Source organism: Solanum stenotomum, chromosome 5 (genome assembly GCF_019186545.1).
Source record: "Solanum stenotomum isolate F172 chromosome 5, ASM1918654v1, whole genome shotgun sequence".
Classification (NCBI taxonomy): domain Eukaryota; kingdom Viridiplantae; phylum Streptophyta; class Magnoliopsida; order Solanales; family Solanaceae; genus Solanum; species Solanum stenotomum.
Window position 1 is genome coordinate 61,136,307 of NC_064286.1, and position 21,925 is coordinate 61,158,231.

General features: G+C 35.4%; 4 protein-coding genes across 5 annotated transcripts in view; 2 read left to right on the forward strand and 2 right to left on the reverse strand.

Moving 5' to 3' along the window:
* Positions 1-21,925, reverse strand: part of LOC125864731 (calmodulin-7) — a 139,204-nt gene that overhangs the window by 10,876 nt on the left and 106,403 nt on the right. The gene's annotated exons all lie outside the window — the stretch shown is intronic.
* On the forward strand, positions 2,084-7,026 carry LOC125864728 (leucine-rich repeat protein 1-like). Its single transcript, XM_049544786.1, has 6 exons — positions 2,084-2,568; positions 4,782-4,853; positions 4,957-5,100; positions 5,320-5,391; positions 5,473-5,544; positions 6,709-7,026. The coding sequence occupies exons 1-6, from the start codon at positions 2,336-2,338 to the stop codon at positions 6,779-6,781; spliced, it is 666 nt and encodes a 221-aa protein (XP_049400743.1). The 5' UTR covers positions 2,084-2,335; the 3' UTR covers positions 6,782-7,026.
* LOC125864720 (uncharacterized) lies at positions 7,641-16,287 on the reverse strand. The gene is made up of 3 exons (XM_049544773.1): positions 16,058-16,287; positions 12,645-15,928; positions 7,641-10,937 (listed from the first exon to the last, which is right to left on the reverse strand). The coding sequence occupies exons 2-3, from the start codon at positions 15,807-15,809 to the stop codon at positions 8,031-8,033; spliced, it is 6,072 nt and encodes a 2,023-aa protein (XP_049400730.1). The 5' UTR covers positions 15,810-15,928; positions 16,058-16,287; the 3' UTR covers positions 7,641-8,030.
* On the forward strand, positions 18,466-21,699 carry LOC125864733 (replication protein A 14 kDa subunit B-like). 2 transcript variants are annotated; one of them, XM_049544792.1, is made up of 3 exons: positions 18,466-18,622; positions 20,656-20,918; positions 21,531-21,699. In XM_049544792.1, exons 2-3 carry the CDS (start codon positions 20,660-20,662, stop codon positions 21,593-21,595), a joined length of 324 nt encoding a protein of 107 aa, XP_049400749.1. In that variant the 5' UTR covers positions 18,466-18,622; positions 20,656-20,659; the 3' UTR covers positions 21,596-21,699. The 2 variants fall into 2 exon arrangements, with proteins under 2 accessions (XP_049400749.1, XP_049400750.1); XM_049544793.1 differs by having other exon boundaries at positions 18,507-18,622; positions 20,637-20,918.

A 21,925-nucleotide genomic window follows, 5' to 3' on the forward strand; every position in this document is an offset into this window, starting at 1 on the left:
TAAATTTCATATATCAGTTGATTATTCAAATAAGTCACTTTTAAAACACTACTCCCTCTGTCCCTAATTACTTGTCCATTTTGACAAATCAAGAAAGGACAATTTTTTTTTACCTATTATTAATTTATTATACCCTCAATTAAATGACTAATTACTTTGAAAAATGCAGAACTTTTCATTAATTTCATAATTAATAGGGGTAAAATGGTAAACTCACTATGTCATTAGTTGATTTCTTAATAGGTGTGTCAATTCAAAAGTGGATAAGTAATTAGGGACAGAGGGATTATTAAAGGGTTTGAACTTAGGAATGGAAAACCTCTATTAAAGAGCATTTTCTGTTTATATACTATCCAATTAGTAGAATCAATAAGTTTCGACAACAACAATAATATACTCTATGTAATTCCACAAAATAAATTTTGTGAAGGATAAATATACGCAAATCTTATCCTATCACAAATTTCAAATATCAATTAATTAATTTTTAAGGAAATAACTCCATGAAGGGAACTACCAACTAACAACATTCAAGTCCATGGGCATTAATGATGGAAACTTGGTACATGCTTTGTTGACCCTTAGGTCTTGTGGGTTGGCCTCCAATTTGGACCAAAAAAATATATGATTGTTTGGCCACATGAAATACACTTTTTCTTCCATTTTTTTTATCTCGAAAAATTTCAAAAAGTTATTTTCATAATTTTCAAGTTAATTCACAAAAAATTTAAAATAATTCTAATTTATATTCATGTCCAAATATAACTATAATTTTTAAATTCCCGATTTTTATGTCCAAACGTCCACTAAAATTATGTTAGTAAAACACACGTTAAAGAAAATGGGACCATCAATTTAGAAAGAACCATAAATATATATTATAATATCAAAGTTGACTTGGAAAAAAAAAGAATCCAACATGAATTGGTCTTCCTAAATCACTAATTAATCAAAGAAAAAGCCAAAACACTAACTAATGCTTTTTCAAATAAAAAACAGTAGTATAACGTAGTGCTTAGGGAACCTTTTTTGTTTTGTTCTTGTAAGCACAAAAAATGTGATCGAATCGTTTTATATACGTTTGAATAATTTGGTTGAAATTGAAAAAAGTTATTCTAAAGTTAAAATTGTTAATTACTATTTGGAATATGAATTGTATTGGACTGTGTATTTAATATGAGAACAAAAAAAGTTAAAAGATTTAGGGAGGAAAGCATTAGAATCAATTTAACTTAAACTCTTAAATTTATTGATTTTAAATTTTATTATTAATAAGAAACTTAAAGGTAAGTTTTGTAGAGTAATAATTCCATCAGCTATGTTGTATGAGACATAATGTTAGTTAATGAAGAACTTGCGTGTTCAAAATATGAGAATTATGAAGATGAAGATGTTGAGGTGAATGTGTGAGCAATTGAGCATATTAGGACAAGGTATGAGTGATTCTCGTGATGGATAAGATAAGGAAAGCGAGACTGAGGTAAATTTGAGAATGTGTAAATGAGAAGTGTAGATACCTCAGTGAGCAGGTATTAGATGTTGACAACATCAAACATCACAAAAGATAGAGGCAAACCAAACAAGTATCTAGGGAGGAGGTGGTGATTAAACAAGACATGACCACATCTTAAGCTTATTGAGAACATGACCTTAGATATTAGAATTTGAAGGTTGCAGATTAGGGTAGAAGATAAATTGATAATTGAGCGTTGGTAACAACTTCGAACATGACCAACTCACAGTGTGACAAACGATTTTCTGGAGCTAACAATCACTCAATGTAAAATAAAACATTTCCAAGTAGTTTGAAAAGAGAAATCTAATAACAAGAACAACAACAAGAACAACAAAACATTATGAAATGAAGATCGACACTTCACAACATACAGAGAAAACAAAAGTAACATCTGAAGCACACAATAACACTAATACTCCTAGCAATAACGAAGGTCCAAATACTACCACCAAGCATACACTCTGTCCAATTCACACCCTGCATATGAAATTACATCAAATATGTTATTACGATATAAATAAAAAAACTTTATAATATATTCATGCCAATCAACACATCATACAATTTGAGTGAAAAAAAGTATAGTAGAGGAATATAGAGTAAGTTGTACTAGTAATAAATACACAAAGGTTAAGTGGAAAGTAGAAAAGATTCCCTAAAACACTCACCACCTGTTGTCATTCCCAAAATTCAACCTTTTTACTCCTACTTTCCTCTTCATTTCTTCCTTCTTCTTCTCCAAAAAAATCCCTAGAAAATTCTCCATCAAATTCTAAGCAAAACCCATCAATTTTCTTTGCTTTCTGAGAATTATTAACCATGGAAGCTGTGTTCAAAACCCAGAGTTCGCTCTTGAAGTTATGGGGTTTGTTGGCAGTTGTTCTTGCTCTAGCTGTGGCTGTGAAGGGGAATTCAGAAGGGGATGCTTTGTACGCCCTCCGCCGGAGCTTATCCGACCCGGGTAACGTGCTTCAGAGCTGGGATCCGAATCTTGTTAACCCTTGTACCTGGTTTCATGTCACTTGCAACGGAGATAATCAAGTTACTCGTGTGTAAGTCTTCAAAGTTTCCTTCTTTTTGTGTTTTTTGAGTTAAATACTTGTTTGGGTGTGCTGATAGCTATCGGAAATTGGTCGATTTGTATGTTTGTGTTTGTGTTTGTGTTTTTTTGTTATGTATGTGTTACTCACAGGTATATATTTGGTCAAAACCTAAAGCGGTGGATTTGATTGAATCTGCTATGTGAGGCTGGATTTATATGACAGGAAAAAAGAAAAATTGCTGAGTAGTTGAAGTAAATGGGTCTAAGTAGAGAAGAATTTAGCTAGAGGATTTATATAGCCATTTGTTGTTGTTGTTGGTTAGTTGTGTTGACATTTATTCCGGGCTCATATAGATGGCAAAAATTTAAGCTTTCACTTGACTTGCTTGCTAACAAGTCTTTGTTTGGAGATTAGTAGCAAAGTGATTCCTGTTTCCAGGGTGAAGAGCATGTCTGTATTACTTTTGTTTGACGTACTCAAAGTTCCTGTCGTGATGTGTACCGATGATCTATGTGCTAAAGATGGAGGCATGTGGTTCATTAATGATCTTTGTCGCTGTTATGGTTTTGATCTCACGTGGTTTCACCCTTTGTGTCTGTATTACTTTTGTTTAACTTAGCCGAAGTTCTTGTCGTGATGTGTATCGATGAGACGGTGATCTATGTGCTAAAGATGGAGAAGTGTGATTCATTAATGATCTTTGTCGTTGATGTTTCTGATCGCACGTGGTTGCATCTTTTATAAACTTTTAGGAGATTTTGTCTGTTTTAAAGTGTGGCAAAGCCTTGTACTTTAAAATTAGTTGGTGGTGACCCAAGATGAAGAGGGTGTGTGCATTACTTTTGTTTAACTTACTCGAAGTTCCTGTCGTGATGTGTATCGATGATCTATGTGCTAAAGATAGAGACGTGTGATTCATTAATGATCTTTGTCCTTGTTATGTTTCTGATCTCACGTGGTTGCACCTTTGAGTCTGTATTACTTTTGTTTAACTTACTCGAAGTTCCTGTCGTGATGTGTATCGATGATCTATGTGCTAAATATGGAGACGTGTGATTCATTAATGATCTTTGTCCTTGTTATGTTTCTGATCTCACGTGGCTGCACCTTTATGTCCGTTTTAAAGCGTGGCAAAGCGCCAAAGTCTTGTATGTCAAAATTAGTTGGTGGTGAAAATGTTTGTGTACGGCTTTACTGTTTTTCTTTTGAAATGTTGGAGCAAGCATGGTCATTTGCTAATGTTTTGTTTTTTTTTTTTATAAAATCAAATTATCATTTTACTGGCAAAAGTTTGGATGTTTGTGACAGTTTGTGTGTCTTAGAGTTCCATTTCCTGTATCTTATGTGAGCTTGGAACACCTGATGACTGATGTTACTGGGTGGATTTTTATGTTGATTGATTGATAGTTGATGCATAACAGATGATTTGTGAAATTTGAATGAGTCACAAACTAATTTATTGAAATGCAAGAAATCTTGCTATTAGTGTTACCAAAAGCAAAAAAAAAGCTCTATGATCTGTTGGGGGTTTAAGTGCAAAATGCAAATAAAGTGTGGACATTAATGAAAAAAGGCGTGAAGGGAGAAATTTTTTTTTAGAAATATGTATGTTCAGGCTAAGACTAATAATTATAAGCATGAATGAAAAATCTATGAACAAAGAAATTGAAAAAGAATTACGATAAATATCAATTGTTTAGTATCACCTCTTTAGAAGAGGCTCATTGACAAGGAAAAGTATGCCTTATAACCTTGATGACGACACTGAACCATACATTAAGAGAGGCGAAGCGCTCAACACCTTTTGAGTTTCACTTCAGGGCTTAAGCGCACCTTTGACAACACTCCTTGCTACATCTTCACTACTGTGATGTCTTTCACATATTTAAAAACATGAGGTACTTGGCCGGACATTCCACGTGTACGAAGAATCACATCAATTTCCAAACCGGAAATTGTTATATACTTGCATCTATCCTGAAAGGAACAGTAACTATAACCAACAAACATGTTTTTCTGAAACGAACTTGTTTCGCCTAAGAATAAATTTCATGTTTCCTCATATGAACTTATTCTCTACTGATTTATAGATAAACTGCCCCCCGATGAATTCTCCCAAAAAGTGGTGCAACTCAGAAAAGGAACACAGCCGTAGTTTGCTTTATTTTTTCATCGTAATAATGACAAGTCTGAAATATCTCTGGGTTTTAATGTTTCTCCAGGGACCTTGGCAACTCAAAGTTATCTGGTCATTTGGTACCTGAGCTTGGAAAGCTTGATCATCTACAGTATCTGTGAGTAATTATTTGAAATCTTGAATAGACTTTCCATTTCTAGTCAATAACTCTATTTGTTTATGAGGAGTCATATTTATGAGGTAATTGTTTGTTGCTTCAGGGAGCTTTACAAAAATAATATTCAGGGAACCATCCCTAAAGAGCTCGGTAACTTGAAGAGCCTTATTAGTCTGGATCTGTACAACAACAATATTTCGGGGACAATTCCTACTTCACTTGGAAAGCTGAAAAACCTTGTTTTCTTGTAAGTTCTCCTTTGTGATGTTTCCCAATTTGGTTCCAGTCATGTGTACGTTTTACATAAGAGGGGGAAGAAAAAGAAAGCAAATATTTTGTTACTTGCACTACTCACAGAGTTCCCTTTTTCTCTTTGACCTTAATATTCAGTATCACTTGCTTGTAGTGAATGGGTTATAGCACATTCCTCTTATGTTGATTGAAAGTTTCTTATCTGATCTATCAGGCGTCTAAATGATAACAAGCTAACAGGACCAATCCCAAGAGAACTTACTAGCGTTTCTAGCCTGAAAGTTGTGTAAGTATAATTTCTTTGCTTGTGTTATTATCGTTAATTCTTTTGCGAAATAGATATTAAATTCTGCACTCTTTCTTCCAGGGATGTCTCGAATAATGATTTGTGTGGAACAATTCCCACTTCTGGTCCATTTGAGCATATTCCTCTGAACAAGTAAGATTTCCTTGTATATCCTACAAGTATTGTTGTCAGAGTTGAACTGTAGGAGTATTGAGCAATGGTGCAAAGAGTAATCATGTCTCTGTATGCTTTATTCTATCAAGTTCACCTTTAAAAAAAGACTACCAATCAAAAGAGGTATTCCTTTTAAAAAAAAACCTATTTTCTTGATTTGCCTTTATCTAAGTTAAATTTGGGCTTCATAGTAGGCAAATTATACTGGAAGCAATGACTTCTAACTTTGTTTTGAAAGAAGAAACTTATTTTGAGAAGATTCGAATTTCTGCAATGACTTCTAAATTTTGCTTTGAAATAAGACAACTATTTGGAAAGGATTTGGATATGTGACCTTTTATTTCAGACTACAGTTCATTGATTAGTCGAGAAGCCTTGAATAACACCTTAAAGAGAGTGATATACTAACAACAATGAGTTCTAGATTTCCAGTTATTTCAATTAGAATTGTGGGTGATATTAATTCAAGCTATACACGAGATACCGTTGACTCCATTTACTTCAAACCGAAAGGAAGCCCAACTGTATTTTTATTTTGTTCCTCTGGATATGTGCAACACAAATCAATTGAGATGCGTCATGGTTACCTTTTCACTTTTTGTTTATTCCTTTAGCTCCTTAATTCCCTTGTTTCGACATGTATTTATATTAGATTTTGTTGTTATTTGGGAAAGGATGTGTGTTAAGTAAAAAAAAGAAGTAGAATATATAAAAATAAAGCTAGACAAGCAGATAAATACATCCAGTATACGTCTCAGAAAGCAACTGTGCTTTCGAATATAGTCAAAGAGACTTCGTGTTCCTGGTGGTATCCATGTGTCATATGTGGGTCTTACCTGCTTAGCTTTTGCACTATGACCAAGAAATTCATCTGCGGCTAACTATTAGGACCAACCGCCTCTTTACCATTCTCCACTTAAGTACCAGGTTTAGTTTGCATGGTGCAGAGATTGAGTTTTGACACAAGTTCATCAACCTTTGCCACTTGAACTAAGTCCCGGGGGCTTGTGCTATGTATAGTCTGATACCATGTCATTCTTCTTGATTTCCCAACTCTGCGGTCATCTCCTACTGATTCCTTTAAATAGATACAGTATCCTAGTTGGATGTTTCTAATGAGTTCCCTGAACTTCTAATTTGCAGTTTCGAGCACAATCCTCGACTTGAAGGTCCGGAGTTGTTGGGACTCGCTACCTACGACACCAACTGCTCTTAGAGGCTTGACGAATAGCTTCAGAAGAAGCACCACTTTTGTGGAAGTTTAACAAATTCCCCTCCCCTGAACCTTGTTTATTGTTGTACTTACAGTGTGTCCAAAGTTGTAACTCTAAGCAAAGGTCTGGTGTATGTAGGTTATTACTAAGTTAAGGAATGTGTGTAAAACAATCTCTATACTGCTACCAACCGTTGATGTATTTTCATATTTCAATGTCTAGTGAAATGGTTCAGTGGGATTAGAAATGCCTATTTTTACTTCTGTTACACTGCTATAAATATGAATGGTAACAGAGATTTTGATTGATGGATATGCAAATTGAATTTATGCAAATATTATACTTTTAACAGAAGGTGTTTGATAGAACACAAATTTAAAAAAATGAAAGATGACTTTTTAACATATAAGTCAATTATTTTTACATGAGAAGTTATCAAAAGTACTCTTTTAAAAGAGTGATGGTAAAAGTTCCACTAGTTTTTTCATACTCGTAAAAATATTTTTATATCATGTAATTCGCAACTTCCAGTAAGTCATGTCAATTAAGTGTAAAATGAAAACTAGGATTAAATAATTTTAGTGAAGAGAAACATATAAATTAAATAATTTTAATGAAGAGAAACGTATCAATCTTTTTGAAACGAATTAAAAAAAGAAAATGTATCACATAAAACAAAATTAAGGAAATATTATACATGGTATATCTCATTTTTAATGTGGTGAACCAAATATCCGCCAATAAAGTATATGCACTAAATAATGCAATGATTATTAATCTTTATGTTAACTTCCCTGTATAACTTTGTCTGCAAACCAAACGAGTTTAAAGAACTAAAGAAGTGAAGAAAACAGCAAAAAGAAAGGCACTGAGTCTTGCTTGCCATTTACTTTCAGGATAGCAGTCCAACATAAACTGCTTCATACAAAAAAATTACAAACTCCATCTACAAGTTTAACAAAACCTTTTCTTCCAACAATCTCCAAAAACTGCTGAAAAGATCAAAAAAAATATAAGAAGAAAAGAATGCTTCAAGAAATCAAACCAAAACTCATTCTTGAAGGAGTCCATCATTTCACAAGCCACTCCAAACCATGCAATAACCCAAACTACTAATGCAATAAACACAAAACTGTAAACCACCTTTAACTCCTTTTTGTCAGTCAATCATCCTGAGCATCTTCATTCTTTGTCGGAGTCGCTTGAACTTGAATCAGAGCTTGAGCTTGAACTTGATCCCTTCTCGTGGGATTAGTCCTTCTTGCCTTTAACATCAGATGTAGCAGGCATATCAACAGCATGATCTGGTTTTTCAGCTGTTGATGTCTTTGCTTCTTTTAGTACAACTTCATGATCACCTTTTTCAGTTTCACCTTCACCAAAATCAGGAAAATCAGATCCTCTAACACTTGATTCCGTATCATTGGATGAGCCTGCTTCAATTGGCTTCGCTTCTGCTGACTCACGTTCAGAAGTGGAGTTCAGGGGTTTCTCCAGATTTCCTTCCAAGACTTGTTTCAAAGCCAAGTCTGTTTCGATGTTTTGTGAATCTGAAGAAGCTCTTACGTCTTCGGATTCCCCAGGATGCTCATCACCACCAACAGAATCACGACGGATGAGTGTCTCATCATCACTCTCAGAAAGTTTTTCATGATCCAAATCAAAATATTCAGTTGGTCTTGTTTCAAGAATTGGTAATTGCATATTGCGTGTCACGCTTGACGCTTCTAGCACCACTGTGTTGTCAGAACTCCCAGATACTTCAGTTGCTAGCTCAGCATTAGGTTGCTCAAGAACATTAGATTTCTTCATTTCTTTCTCAGATATTCTCCTAAATATCATGTCAATATCTTCAAATGTTTCTGCTTCTGGCACTGGCATTTCAGAATCTTCCAGCGCTGAACTTGACACTTCAGCTGCAGATTCTTCGGTTGCTAGCTCAGCATTAGGTTGCTCAAGAACATTTGATTTCTCATCTATTTCTTGCTCAGATATTTGCCTAAATGCTAGGTTAATATCTTCAGCAGTTTGTTCTTCCACTACTGGCATTTGAGGATCTTCCAGCACTGAACCTGACACTTCAAACACCGCTGCATTGACAGAATTCCCAGATTCTTCAGTTGTTAGCTCAGCATTAGATTGCTCAAGAACATTCGATTTCTCAGCTATTTCTTGCTCAGATATTTGCCTAAATGCTAAGTTAATATCTTCAACTGTTTGTGCTTCCAGTACTGGCATTCCTGAATCTTCATGTACTCTACTTGACACATCAAACACTGCTGCATTGTCAGAATCTCCAGATTCTTCAGTTTCAAGCTTAGCATTAGGTTGCTCAAGAACATTCGATTTCTCAATTTCTTGCTCAGATATTTGCCTAAATGCTAAAGTGATGTCTTCTGCTGTTTGTGCTTCCAGTACTGGCATTCCAGAATCTTCCTGTACTGAACTTGACACGTCAAACTTCACTGCATCATCAAAATCCCCAGATTCTTCAGTTGCTAGCTCAGCAAAAGGTTGCTCAAGAACATTCGATTTCTCACCTATTTGCCTAAATGTCAAGTTAATATCTTCAGCTGTTTGTGCTTCCAATACTGGCATTCCAGAATCTTCCTGTACTGAACTTGACACATCAAACACCACTTCATCGTCAGAATTAACAGATTTTTCAGTTACAAGCTTAACATTAGGCAGCTCAAGCACATTCGAATGCACTATTTCTTTCTCAGAACTAATTCTAAATGCTGATTCAATGTCTTCAATTGTTTGTGCTTCCACCACTGGCATTTCAGAATCTTCCTTCACCGAACTTGACACTTCAAACACCGCAGCATCGTCAGAATCTCTAGATTCTTCAGTTACAAGCTTAGCATTAGGAAGCTCAACCACATTCAAATGCTCTTTTTCTTTCTCAGAACTAATTCCAAATGCTGACTCAATATCTTCAATTGTGCGTGCTTCCACTTCTGGCATTCCAGAATCGTTCAGTACTGAACTTGACACTTCAAACACCGCTGAATTGTCAGAACTCCCAGATTCTTCAGTTACTAGTTTAGCATTAGGTAGCTCATACACATTCGAGTTCAATGTTTCCTTCTCAGAAGTACCTCTAAATGCTAACTCAATATCTTCAACAGTTTGTGCTTCCAGCACTGGCATTCCAGAATCTTTAGCATTATATAGCTCAAAAACATTAGATTTCTCCATTTCTTTCTCATAAACTTGCCAAAACGCTGACTCAATATCTTGAATTGTTTGTGCTTCTAGTACTGGCATACCAGAATCAGTTTCCTCTTTGACTATAACTTCTTGAGGCACTTCAGTCACTCCAGTTTGAGCAGATTCTGCATTTGCCACCTCAAAGACAGAGTTTTGAGCTTCAGCTATAGTCATTTCCGGAACTATCTCTTGAGCATCCAAATTAAGTTTTTTCATGGGATCTGAAGGCCAAATATCACTATCCGCAGGGAGTCCTCCTTCAATTGATCTAGCATCAACAGCATTATGAACTTCTCCTTCAGCAAATTTTGTATGAGATGCATCAAGATGATCAATAATGCTCATTCCAGATTTTTGAATTTCTGAAGCACACTCCTTTTCTTCATGCTTATCAATCTCTTCAAATGTGGATGCGTTTAAAATATCAGGGTGCAACGGAAACTTTCTTTCATGAACTTCAGCACAGGCCTCTTCAGCAACTTCTGGAGTGCCAGAATCAACAGTGTGGAATGCAGACAAACCCTCTCCAGTGGAGTCGATTCGTCTCTCGAACTCATTCTGGCTTGATCCCAGCTCGTTGATGCTAAAGTCACCAACTGTATCTAATTCATAGAGAAATGCCTCATCAATGTCCTCAATACCATCTGTTTCTTCAACTATATATAGCTCATCATGCTGAAATTCAGCTGCTTCTGGTGGCAATACATAGTTTTCCAAGACTTTGATCTGGTTATCATTTTCCTCGAGGATCATGTTCTTTAGACCTGATAGACTAGCACCTCTTGGGGCCTCAACAACCTCATGCAGATTGGAAATAGAGATGGGAGTACGTGGGGAGCTGATAATAGGAATTCCATCATCAAGGTCATGGATTTCTGAAACATTCAAGGTCTCAGTGGTGCTTGCTTCCTCAATTGACTCAACCAGGATAGCTGGTGTCTCCTGCTTATCAGAAAAAGACGCACTTAAACTACTAGGATTGTTTCCCAACTAGAAGCATTGAAAGTGAAGAAGAGTGAGAGGAAAGAAATAAATTAACTTTCCAATAACATAAGGACGATAACAATTTTTTGATGCATGACTTCAATAAGATACACAATAGTTGATCCTATCACTAATAAAACTTTTAATGTTCTTCATCCATATCCCCCAGTCCCCACCCCACCAAGGAAATGTAAGACTCGCAAAGTAACAGTTAAAGCAAAACCTGAGAATGTAACCAGTCATGTCTCCAATCATCTTGGCATGATGCTATCACCAGTCCAATTATTTTGGCACGATGTACTAGTACATGCAAGTAACCAGCAGTATATGCTCATCCAGATTATGTAGGATATAAATAGTATGTAACATGGCGAAATTACAAGTGACCAGCAGCAATTCACTCATCCAGATGATGCAGGACACCAATAGTGAGTGACACACAGCCAAATTACAAATATCCAGCAGCAATCTGCTCATCCACACGGTGGATGATATTTTGCTCAAATACGCAATATATTCCTAGCCAGTTAATTAGTACTTCTATCACTGACTCTGTCAGATCCATTATTAGATTTTGACATTCTAAAGTTCATTCACATTTGTTTACCTTTAGAGGTAAGGAATTTGTGCAAAATATGCTTTATCCATACTGCATTTTTGTCAAGTTCACAGTTCATTTATCAAACTGTGAAGTCAAGAGCAGGATATCAGTAGCAGTATTTTACTTCTTATGTGTGATAGATCCAGATAACTTTTAGCTATCTAGAGTCATTTTGTTCTTCTGGTCAATATTAATTTTTAATTAGTGTGGAAACAGGTCTAAGTTCTGGCCCTTTTTTTTATGGATTTACTCCTCTTTCTAGCTTTTCAAATGCATAGTTTATAATACAAATATGGTTATGCTTCCTTTTGAAAGCTATAAAATTCACCACTACTGACTCGCTGATGTCATACGACAGAATATTTATCTTGAATTTAATCAAGATGGGAAATTGCATGATTTTGAAAATCTATGTTTTGAATTTTTTTGGCTTTGTAGTTTTTTCTTCACTCAAGGTTGAGTCACATAGATATGCCTTGGTTTGACACAATATGCCCAAAAACTTTTAGGCTTATAGTTTATCCTCCAACATGAAACAATTTATATCATGTAAAACATGCCAACATGAGTACCAGACTATTGTTCTACTATTATAGGTATCTAAGCTGCAGTTTTCTAATGCAATCAGTTCAACAACATATCCAGTGTAATCCCACAAGGGAAGTTTGGGGAGGGTAGAGTGTAGGCTGACCTTACCCCTACCTTAGGAGGTAGAGAGACTGTTTCCGATAGACCCTCGGCTCAAGGAAAAACGTTTCAAAGCAGGTCGGAAAAAGAAATAGCAGAAGTGAAGAAGCCATAGCAAAGTAATATAGAAAGCATGACAAAAAATTCTGAAATCAGTTCAAGTACAATAAATTATGCGTCTTTGCCTTGTTATTTGGTAAATCAAGTAGGTATGTCTTTTTTGCCCATAGCAACAATCGCGCATTTAAAGATAAAAAGTTAACCAGCTTTCAGTTTTCAACGTAAATGAGTTATGATATATGAAATGAGAAGTAATGAAGAAAGAGAAGTTGCTTAAAGGAAATGCATAGAAGAGAAATGTGGAACGAAGTGTTTACCTTCACTTCCTTATCATCTGATGGATGTTCATCAATGGATTTGTCTGAGTATGCCAATTCTTCTTCACACTGTGAGATGGACCTCTCTGTAGAAGCATATTGATGTCCAACAGAGATCTGTGTTTCATCCACTTCACTCAGAGCATCAGTAACCAAACTTTCAATAGCATCCAATGAGGGAAGATCGTGCTGTTCAGAGACTATAGATTCCACCTTCTCAGTCACATCCTCCACAGATTGCTTCTCCAAAGAAGGCATAACTGGTTGATCAAGTGGAACCTCTGCGTTCAGAGAATGCTGTTCATCACCCATCTGGCGAATGTTTTGATGATCTGAGGACATTGAAAGGGATTCAACGGCGTGGTCTACAACAAGTTGAGACACAATATGCGTATCTGCATCAAATCTAGAAGAAGAAACTTGATGTTGTGCATGATCAATAGTTCCTTCTTTATGCCCAATATCTTCGTCTGCTGATGATTCTGAGTCAATAGATGTCTGACCGACGACCAACTCAGGCACCGGAAGGGCATTTGCACCGACAAAGACTTCATCATCTTCAGAAATCTCCGCCTTTGCAACATCGAGCTCATTTTGGCATACCACCTCCCTTGACAGAAATTCTTGGCCATCTGCTGGTGCCAAAATCTCTTCATTAGTTGGAAGGGATTTTTCAATGTCCTGACTATTTTCCTCAGATTCCCTCTCTACGAATGAAATAGTTCTCTCAACCAATGTAGGAGGAAACACTGTCTCAGATTCCACATGCTGATCTGAAGAAAAGGAGGCTGAAAATCTGTTTTCCCTAATAGCAGAAGGACTGGAATCATAAATAGGATGTTCGCGTGGAGTATGATCTACTGAAGTGCTTGTGATGTGGAAATCAGGTCCATCAAATGAAGCTTGTCTGGAGATCCCATTTTGTTCAATATGTCCCATTATCTCCTCGAAACTTGATCTCATTTCTCCTTCTTTATCAATGAAGACCCTTTCACTCACTTCTGCCAACGATGAGGAGCTAGATTGGCTGCTGTATCTTTGATAAGAAGTTTCTGGCTTGGATTGAATTTCGGTTGGATTAAGTTCCAATGCGCTGGTCACTCTTCCTTCCTGGAGCAAAGTTTCTTCTGCTTCATGATGATTTTCCACAGTTCCCAGCTGCACCAAAGACTCTACTTCTTCGGAGGATTGACTTCCATGTCTGACATGCTCAGAAGTATGCTCTGGCTCCTCCGAGATATGTTCATCCATGAGGTTTCTGCATTCCAGTTCTTCTTGATCAAGGCTTTTGTGTCTGAGCTGCCCTTCAATGAGGTTACTGTCTTCCATATCTTCAACTGAACTTAGTGATTCTGTTTCAGGAACAGAACTCACCTTCGAATCACTAAGTTCGCTAGATTGTCTTTGAAATGGTGAGTAGCTTGTTCCCTCTGTAGCCACTCTCTCTGGAATAAAATAGGGTCTCAAATGGCTATCTTGCTTGTCTTGCCTGTTCAGCCCGAAGATTGAGGGTCTTACGATAAAACTTTCATGCCTCCGGAAAAGTGGATCCTTTGCTTGAAATGTTATAAAGTCTTGTTCGTCCTCCATAAGATTAGGTTTCTCTTCACTTGAGTCATAAGGAAGATCAAATGGATTTCGCCTTGGTACTAAAACAGATGGAGCAGACCCTGGGATTGGTGGCAGTCCAAGGTCATAGTTATCATTATGAACATCAAATGGATTGTTTCTTGCTGTAGAAATGGACGGGATGTTGAATGGAAGATCAGCACTTTCCAAGTCAATCAAATTCTTTTCGGTCATCACCAGCCTCATTTTCTTCAGTGCTCTTCTCCTTGCCATAAGATTCTCCAACCGTTGATTCCTTTCGACCTCGGAGCTTCCCAAGTCAATTAGATTCTTCTGATCCTCTTCTGTCCATGTAATAGCTGACTTACTTATATCTTCCTCATCCTGCTTTCCTTCGTCATCTTCACCATCTTCATTCTCGTCGTCTGCAACTTCTAGCTCTTCTTGATTTTCAACACCATCATCAGATTTGTTATCACTCTCAGTGGTCTTACCAGAACTATCTGAAGAAGCATCAGAACCATCATGCAACAAACTAACATGCTGAGGAGTGTCTTCATCCAAAAGCGGATGGAGCTCATGAAGCATTGGAATAATGTCAGCCATTGAAGCATCTGGAGAAGAGCTCTCAGCTCGATCAGACTCCGAATCAAAAGACTCATCGTCATCGTCATCCTCCTCTTCCTCCTGTTCTTCCTCTTCCTCCCTCTCCTTTTTCCAAGGGGAACCAGGAAGAGAATTAAGATTCACCCTTCTAGAATCAAAGGAATCTGATCTATCAAAGTCATACTCAATGTTCTCATTATCAACCGTCGGAATGGGAGAGTACTGACTCTCCATAAGCTCCCCATCATCATGTTTCTCTTCACTCTTTTCACTGTTTTGCTCATAAAACTCCCTTGCTGCTTCCTCAAAATCTTCATCAACCGTTGGAATTGGAGAGTATTGACTCTCTAGAAGTTCCCCATCATCATGTTCCTCTTCATTCTTTTCATTGTTCTGTTCATAGAACTCCCTCACTGCTTCCTCAAAACCCTCATCAACCGTTGGAATCGGAGAGTATTGACTCTCTGTAAGTTCCCCATCACCATGTTTCTCTTCATACTTCTGCTCATGAAACTCCCTTCCTGCTTCCTCAAAACCCTCATTCCCAAATTGAAAATCTCGAGACCTTTCCACAAGTAGAGGGGAAAGATCACTGATCTTATCAATCGACTGATCTACGATGCCCCTCTCCGTAAATCTCTCCACATAGTAACTATCTTCAGCACTCTCAATATGAGTAGTATCATACAATACACCAGTTCTCAAAGGCACAATATCATGACTACTTGTTTTTTCCTCCCTTTCGATTTCGGGTATATTTGGCTGACCAAAACTTAGTAAAGTTCCAAGCAGAACAGCAGTACAAATAAGAACTGGAGATGCAGCTAACAATATTGAAAACAGAAATGGGAAAGATCTATACAAAAATGCTATGAAACACAGCATACTCACAAGAAAAGGATGTTTTAACACTGTAACATAACATCCTTTAATTGAAAACATCAAAATTCTCCTCATTTCAACTCCAATCTCTACTAATCCAACACCCATCTTTTTTTCTCACTATAAAAAACTACTCAAAACTTCAACACAAATATCAAATATCAAATATCACAGCAAAACAACTCAATCCCCTTACTTACCAAGAGCAAGACCTTCCAAGTTCCAAACTGCATCAAAAAATGAAAAATACACACAAAGAGATCAGCTTCAACACAACAAAAGAACCAAATAAAAAAAACCCAAGTAAGCTATTCTTGAATTAAAACAACAAAAGAAGAAAAAATCAAGATTCATACCAGCTCTTCGACTACAGATCAAAATCAATTCTCCAATAAACAAAAAAAAAAAACCCAACTTTCTTCTTCTTCTTTTTTTCACCTCAGCTAATAAAAGTCTACTTCTATTTTGTTTTAGCTAAAACTAAAGAGAAAACAAGGTAATCAAAAGAAGTAAAAAGAAAGAGAAATAGGAAAAAGAAAAAGTTTGCACCTTTCTCTTTCAACCCTCTTTCCTTTTTCCTTAACTTTCGGTTCTATTCTTTCAAATCCCACCAATGGGGCCTGAAAAAATCAAATAAAAATTGAATCTTTTTACAGCATAGACTTTTTTTTTAATAAAAAATCAAGAATTTATATGACAAAATTCAATTATTTGAAGAATTATATTCCATTTTGAGATTGAAAGTAACAGACAGACATGCATCAATAATAATATAATTAAGACAGCTAAGTAGGGATGGATTTACAGTGCAGAAAGAATGATGAAGAAGTTGTTTTTTGCAGAATTTTTAATTAGTTTAATGTTAAACTTTTGAAGTGGGGAGGGATGAAGGTAATCATTACTATTTGTTGCTTTTTTTATTAAGTTAATCTTGATTAATGGCTGTCAATAGGACAGGAACACAACACTTTCACAGTATTTAAGGGTATCTTGTCTTTAAACTAACCCATTAGTTTGAATAGTGAGATAAGGATAATAATTTTAAGATAAATAATTTTCGCATAATTTATAGGTAAAACAGTTCTAAGATAAATTCAATTCATATGTTGTGAATATGAGTTATAAAGTTGTTACTGGGAAAAGAGTTCAAAATATATCCTAACTTTGACAGAAATTAATGTAACAATTCTAAATTTTGAGAAGGACATATTATTCCTGCACTATTTAATAGTGTATTTTAAGGATATATAGGTGTTCATGTGGATATCATAAATATTGCATCATTATAAATAGTAACTTATCCAGTTGGACACTTATATATTTTTAAAATACACTATTAAATAGTGCAAGAGGTAATAGGTTCTATCCAAAGTTTGGAATTATTTTAATAAATTTGATCAAAGTTTGGATATATTTCAAACGGTTTCCCTTTATTAATATTTATATTAGAGTAAATTGTTTACATCATACATTTTCAATCTTTTGTCTGATCATACTACTAAGATAGGATATTTTTTCTAATCATGATAATATTGGATATTTATGTGTCGAATTACTCTTCTTTAGTCTCAAGATAAAACACACAATTTTTTTTAATCATGTATTGATTATGGATAATTAACTTAATCATGATTATATGAAAATATATAGTTAAAAAGTGAATGAAAACATTAGGTTTGATGTGGAAATTGTCAAGAGTTCGTGGGGACGCATCTTTTTAATTTATTTATTGAATAATTGGTAGTTGTGATTTGAGAGTTGCAAATTTGCAATCCTCAACTTCACTTGATAGGCCACAATATTATGTGATTAATTTTACGTGTATTTACTGAATTTTATTTAATATACTATATAATAATATATTAATAAAATTATTTTTTATTATATTAAAATAATTAATTTTATATATTTTAATAGCTAAGTGGCCAAACTATTTTTATCACATTTAGCTAAGTTAAGTGTACTTACTATGATAATTAAGTCACAAAAACTTCGTCTATTGAATCATCTTAATAGGGGTATATTGAATGGCCTTATTGTTTTAATAGGTAGATTTTAATTACTATAATCATAAAGAATGTTGTGACCAACAAGGGTTATGATGGAGTGGTAAGTACTCTTTCATCCTTAACCAAGAAGTCTCGGGTTCGAGCTCCCTTGGGTACGGAGTCGTCTATGTTAGGGAGAGAGTTTTACCCTCAAACTGAAAAAAGTGTTATTGGTTTATTGGTATTGGGTTAACGACCTAAAGAACTAAGAACGTGAGTATTTGCTATACTTTTACTACACTAAGCAGAATTTTTGCACGCATTGAATAATTAGATTTCTCTCTTTTTTATTTTGCGTTAAAAAGTTGGTCAAGTCATACATTTATTTTGAAAACATTTTCTTATTAGTTAAACCGAAAATTGTACGGTTAAAGACCTAAACCGAAACCGATAACAAATATCTTATTGATTTGATTATCAATTTAACATATTTAAAAATAAAAAATCGATAAATTGAATCCAACAAAATCGACCGATACACAACTCTAATCATGTAAATCAATTTAATGATTGTAATTTGTATGTGAAACTAGCCCAACAATTGACATAATGACACATAAATTAGCTGATATTCTTATCCTTTTTTTGTAGAATTATAAATGATAATTTAAACATTGCTAATTTAGAGATCAATTTTCTAAAAAATATATTCTTAACTTTATTTTTTTTTTAATTTAGTAAATCGCAAATTCATTACTACTTTTAAATTCATAATATAAAATTTGGGATTAATAATTAAACTGCCATTTCCCGCGAGAATAATTTCACAAATTCACTCTTCGTTTTCAACTAGGGTTTCGGCGTCTGAGATTTGCAGAGATTTTTTCCGATTTCCATTTCCCCGAGAAACTCATCAGCTTCGAAATCTAACTGGTAAGTTTCTCTTGTTTCGATTTTGTTTTTGGTGATTTCAGTGTATGAGTTTTGCTCTATGAACTATCAGAAGTTGTTGATATTCGCATTATAAGCTTCAGTTTTCGTACTGCGATTGATTGTTTGAAATCTGCATATGTGAGTTGAGTTTTGCTCTATGAACTATCAGAATTTTTTTATATTCGCAACATAAGCTTCATTTTTCACAGTCCGATTGATTGCTTGAAATGTGCATATGTGAGTTGAATTTCGCTCAATGAACTATCCGAAGTTGTTGATAATGGCTTCATAAGCTTTCAGTTTTCGTACTCGGATTGATTGTTTGAAATTAGCATACGTGAATTGAGTTTTTCTCTATGAGATATTAGAAGTTGTTGATATAGCTTTATAAGCTGTATTTTCGTACTCTGATTGACTGTTTAAAATTTCCATATATGAGTTGAGTTTTGCTCTATGAACTATCAGAGGTTGTTGATATTGCCTTATATAAGCTTCAGTTTCTGCAGTCCGATTTAATGTTTAAAAACTGCATATGTGAGTTGAGTTTTGCTTTATGAACTATCAGAAGTTGTTGATATCGCTTTATATAAGCTTCAGTTTCTGCAGTTGGGTTTAATGTTTAAAAACTGCATGTGTGAGTTGAGTTTTGCTCTATGAACTATGAGAAGTTGTTGATATTGCTTTATAAGCTTCAGTGTTCTTACTGCGATTGATCCTCTGAAATGTGCATATGTGAGTTGAGTTTTGCTCTATGAACTATCAGAAGTTGTTGATATTGACTTATAAGCTTCAGTTTTTGTACTCTGATTTAATGTTTGAAGTCTGCATATGTGAGGTGAGTTTTGCTCTATGAACTATCAGAAGTTGTTGATATCGCCCTAAAAGCTTCATTTATCGTATTCCAGTTGAATGTTTGAAATCTGCATATGTGAGTTGCGTTTTGGAGTAGAATTGTGAAGTAAATGTAGTTGCGATATTTCCTTTTTATGCCCTTCTATTTTGCTGCTTTTGAGGAAAATAGGATGGTGGACTGTAAGAAGAGAAGTGTTTTATAGCTTGATTGGCTTTGTAGTTGGTGGGAAAAGAATGCAAAAGAAATCACTCATGTTAGCTCTTCATTGCTTACTGAAAGATGAGAAGAATCAAGGAAGTACTGTTAATGTTGTTAAAAATTGCTATTGAATTGGAAATTTTGTGTTAATCATGAGCTCTTCTAATGTCACTTTTATCTGAAGCTGTGGAATGCCCTGTTGCAAGGGGGGACGAGTTTTTGGGGTTGCTTGCCGCTTGCTTGGTGGGTGGGTGGTCAGGTCTATGAGTCCTCCCTATTGAGTTGGGAAACTTTGACTGAAAACACTAGAAGATGGTAGTGCCATAGTGATAGCGCATAGGTCATGCTCTTGGAGAAAAGAAGTGACCGACATGAATAATTAATGAAATATGAAAGGTCATGAGCTTGTTTCAGTAAAGGAGGAAAGAAATGACTTAGAAAGTAAACTTCGTATTATTTCTCCATTGGTATACTTGGTTTATTTGTTTTGCTCTTCCTTCCTTTTGTTTCCCTCTCCTTCCTGTTGTCCCTGTCTTGAAACCAGCATTTTCTTCCGTCTCTTCTTATTTCCCCATCTTCCCTCCTAATTTCGGCTTCTTTTCACTTATGTCCATATTTTAGTTTTGATTCATCTTCCTTTCTTATTGAATTTAGTACTTTATTTTTTGGGTAGAATATTTTTATGCAAAAATATGGAAATACAAAACTTCCAACTATTTTTCTCTATTCTGAGTTGGTGTTATATACTTGCTGTGCTTTCATGAACCCACCAAACTCCAGGTTATTTCACTGTTGCATAGTAATGGATCCACTAATTGATAGTTATACAGAATTCAGATGCAATTGTTGTTTCAAATATGAATGAATGAATGAAGATGCTGCAGTGTAATTATGGATAACATGGTAGAAAAACAGTGTTTAATCTGCCAATACTTGTGCTTAATTGTTAAACTCTTTTCTCAGTTTTCCAATTTTTGTTTAGAGGTATGGATACAACAAATCCTGCTGTCTTCGTCAATGCTGAGCTCCTCCGCTTGTACATGGGAAGGAGAGTTCGAGCTGTGATTCAGGTTATGCGCTCTGATGGCGGTGGCACAGTGAACGGGAGATCTACAGATGATCAGCAGATAGTTGTGAAAGGCAATCCACCTGGTCCTCTTACAACATTTGTTGAGGTCACAGGTATCGCTGACAGTAACCAATCTATCCGTGCTGAAGTATGGTCCAACTTTGGGGACACACTAGGTATCACTTCAAATTACCCATTAATATTTTACTATGTTTAATCACTTGTCTTTAGGTGCTGGAATCCTCCTGATTGCTTCTTTGTTTGCTTTTTGTTGTCCTGCATTTATGCTTTTAAGTCATGAACCATCGATGTTTTAGAACTATTTTCCCTGTAAAAGTATGCTGGAAGAAAAACAACTTACGTTCAAAGTTTCTGCGAGTTATTAGGAGTACTGGAAATATAGGCAGTTACCTTTTTATACTAAAATGCTATTGGATTGTGCAGCGTAGATCTATAAACAGATCACTTATATATTTGTTTGGTTGTTAGAATACCCCATGAGCTTGATCATCTTTATGCATTACAAGAGTGGAAAGTGGGTACCTAAGCTCCTCATCTCCTCTTGGATATCAACAAAATAAAGCTTTTAGGATTTAACTCTCCTTCTCCTTTTTGTTGAACATGGAAATCAAGTCACCGGGAGTTTTATTTGATTAAATTGGAAGTGCAAATGAGTGAATAATATAATGCATACCCATCTTCGTGGAATTATATTGCTCAACTTTGTTTGCTTGTTAAAACTCAAATTTCAACGGAATGAATTCTGATACGAGTCTATTCTGTTGCAGATACATATAGCTATAACCGTATTTGCATGCTGGCAAATGGCGATTACAAACACTTGTTCATATGAGGACTCAAAAATGACATGATTTAGTGGATCCTAATAAGTGATCCAACTCTTTCACCATCTCCATCCTTTATTTTTATATACATGATGCCCGTGAATACTTGTTTGGAGGTTTGTTTTAGTTTTGGGATGCTTGTTATGTTATGGTAACCTGCTGAAATCCACAACTTCTTTTACTTTATTTACATTTTGGTTGTTGCTAGCCAATGTTAGCTTTTGCTTATTTTCAACTGTTGCATACCTAGCCATAAAAATAATCTAAGTGGCATCTGTAATTTGTTGAAGTGCACGCAAGCTATCCGAACACCAAGATTATTAGAATAAATCAAGTAA

Excerpts from the sequence above, each read along its gene's own strand:
- LOC125864728 (XM_049544786.1), top strand. The coding sequence starts at position 2,336 with ATGGAAGCTGTGTTCAAAACCCAGAGTTCGCTCTTGAAGTTATGGGGT. Across the intron at positions 2,569-4,781 it reads GATAATCAAGTTACTCGTGT|GGACCTTGGCAACTCAAAGT; the intron begins GTAAGTCTTCAA and ends ATGTTTCTCCAG. Across the intron at positions 5,392-5,472 it reads GTTTCTAGCCTGAAAGTTGT|GGATGTCTCGAATAATGATT; the intron begins GTAAGTATAATT and ends TCTTTCTTCCAG.
- LOC125864720 (XM_049544773.1), bottom strand. The coding sequence starts at position 15,809 with ATGGGTGTTGGATTAGTAGAGATTGGAGTTGAAATGAGGAGAATTTTG. Across the intron at positions 10,938-12,644 it reads CAGATGATAAGGAAGTGAAG|GAGACACCAGCTATCCTGGT; the intron begins GTAAACACTTCG and ends TCTGATAAGCAG.
- LOC125864733 (XM_049544792.1), top strand. The coding sequence starts at position 20,660 with ATGGATACAACAAATCCTGCTGTCTTCGTCAATGCTGAGCTCCTCCGC. Across the intron at positions 20,919-21,530 it reads CAACTTTGGGGACACACTAG|ATACATATAGCTATAACCGT; the intron begins GTATCACTTCAA and ends ATTCTGTTGCAG.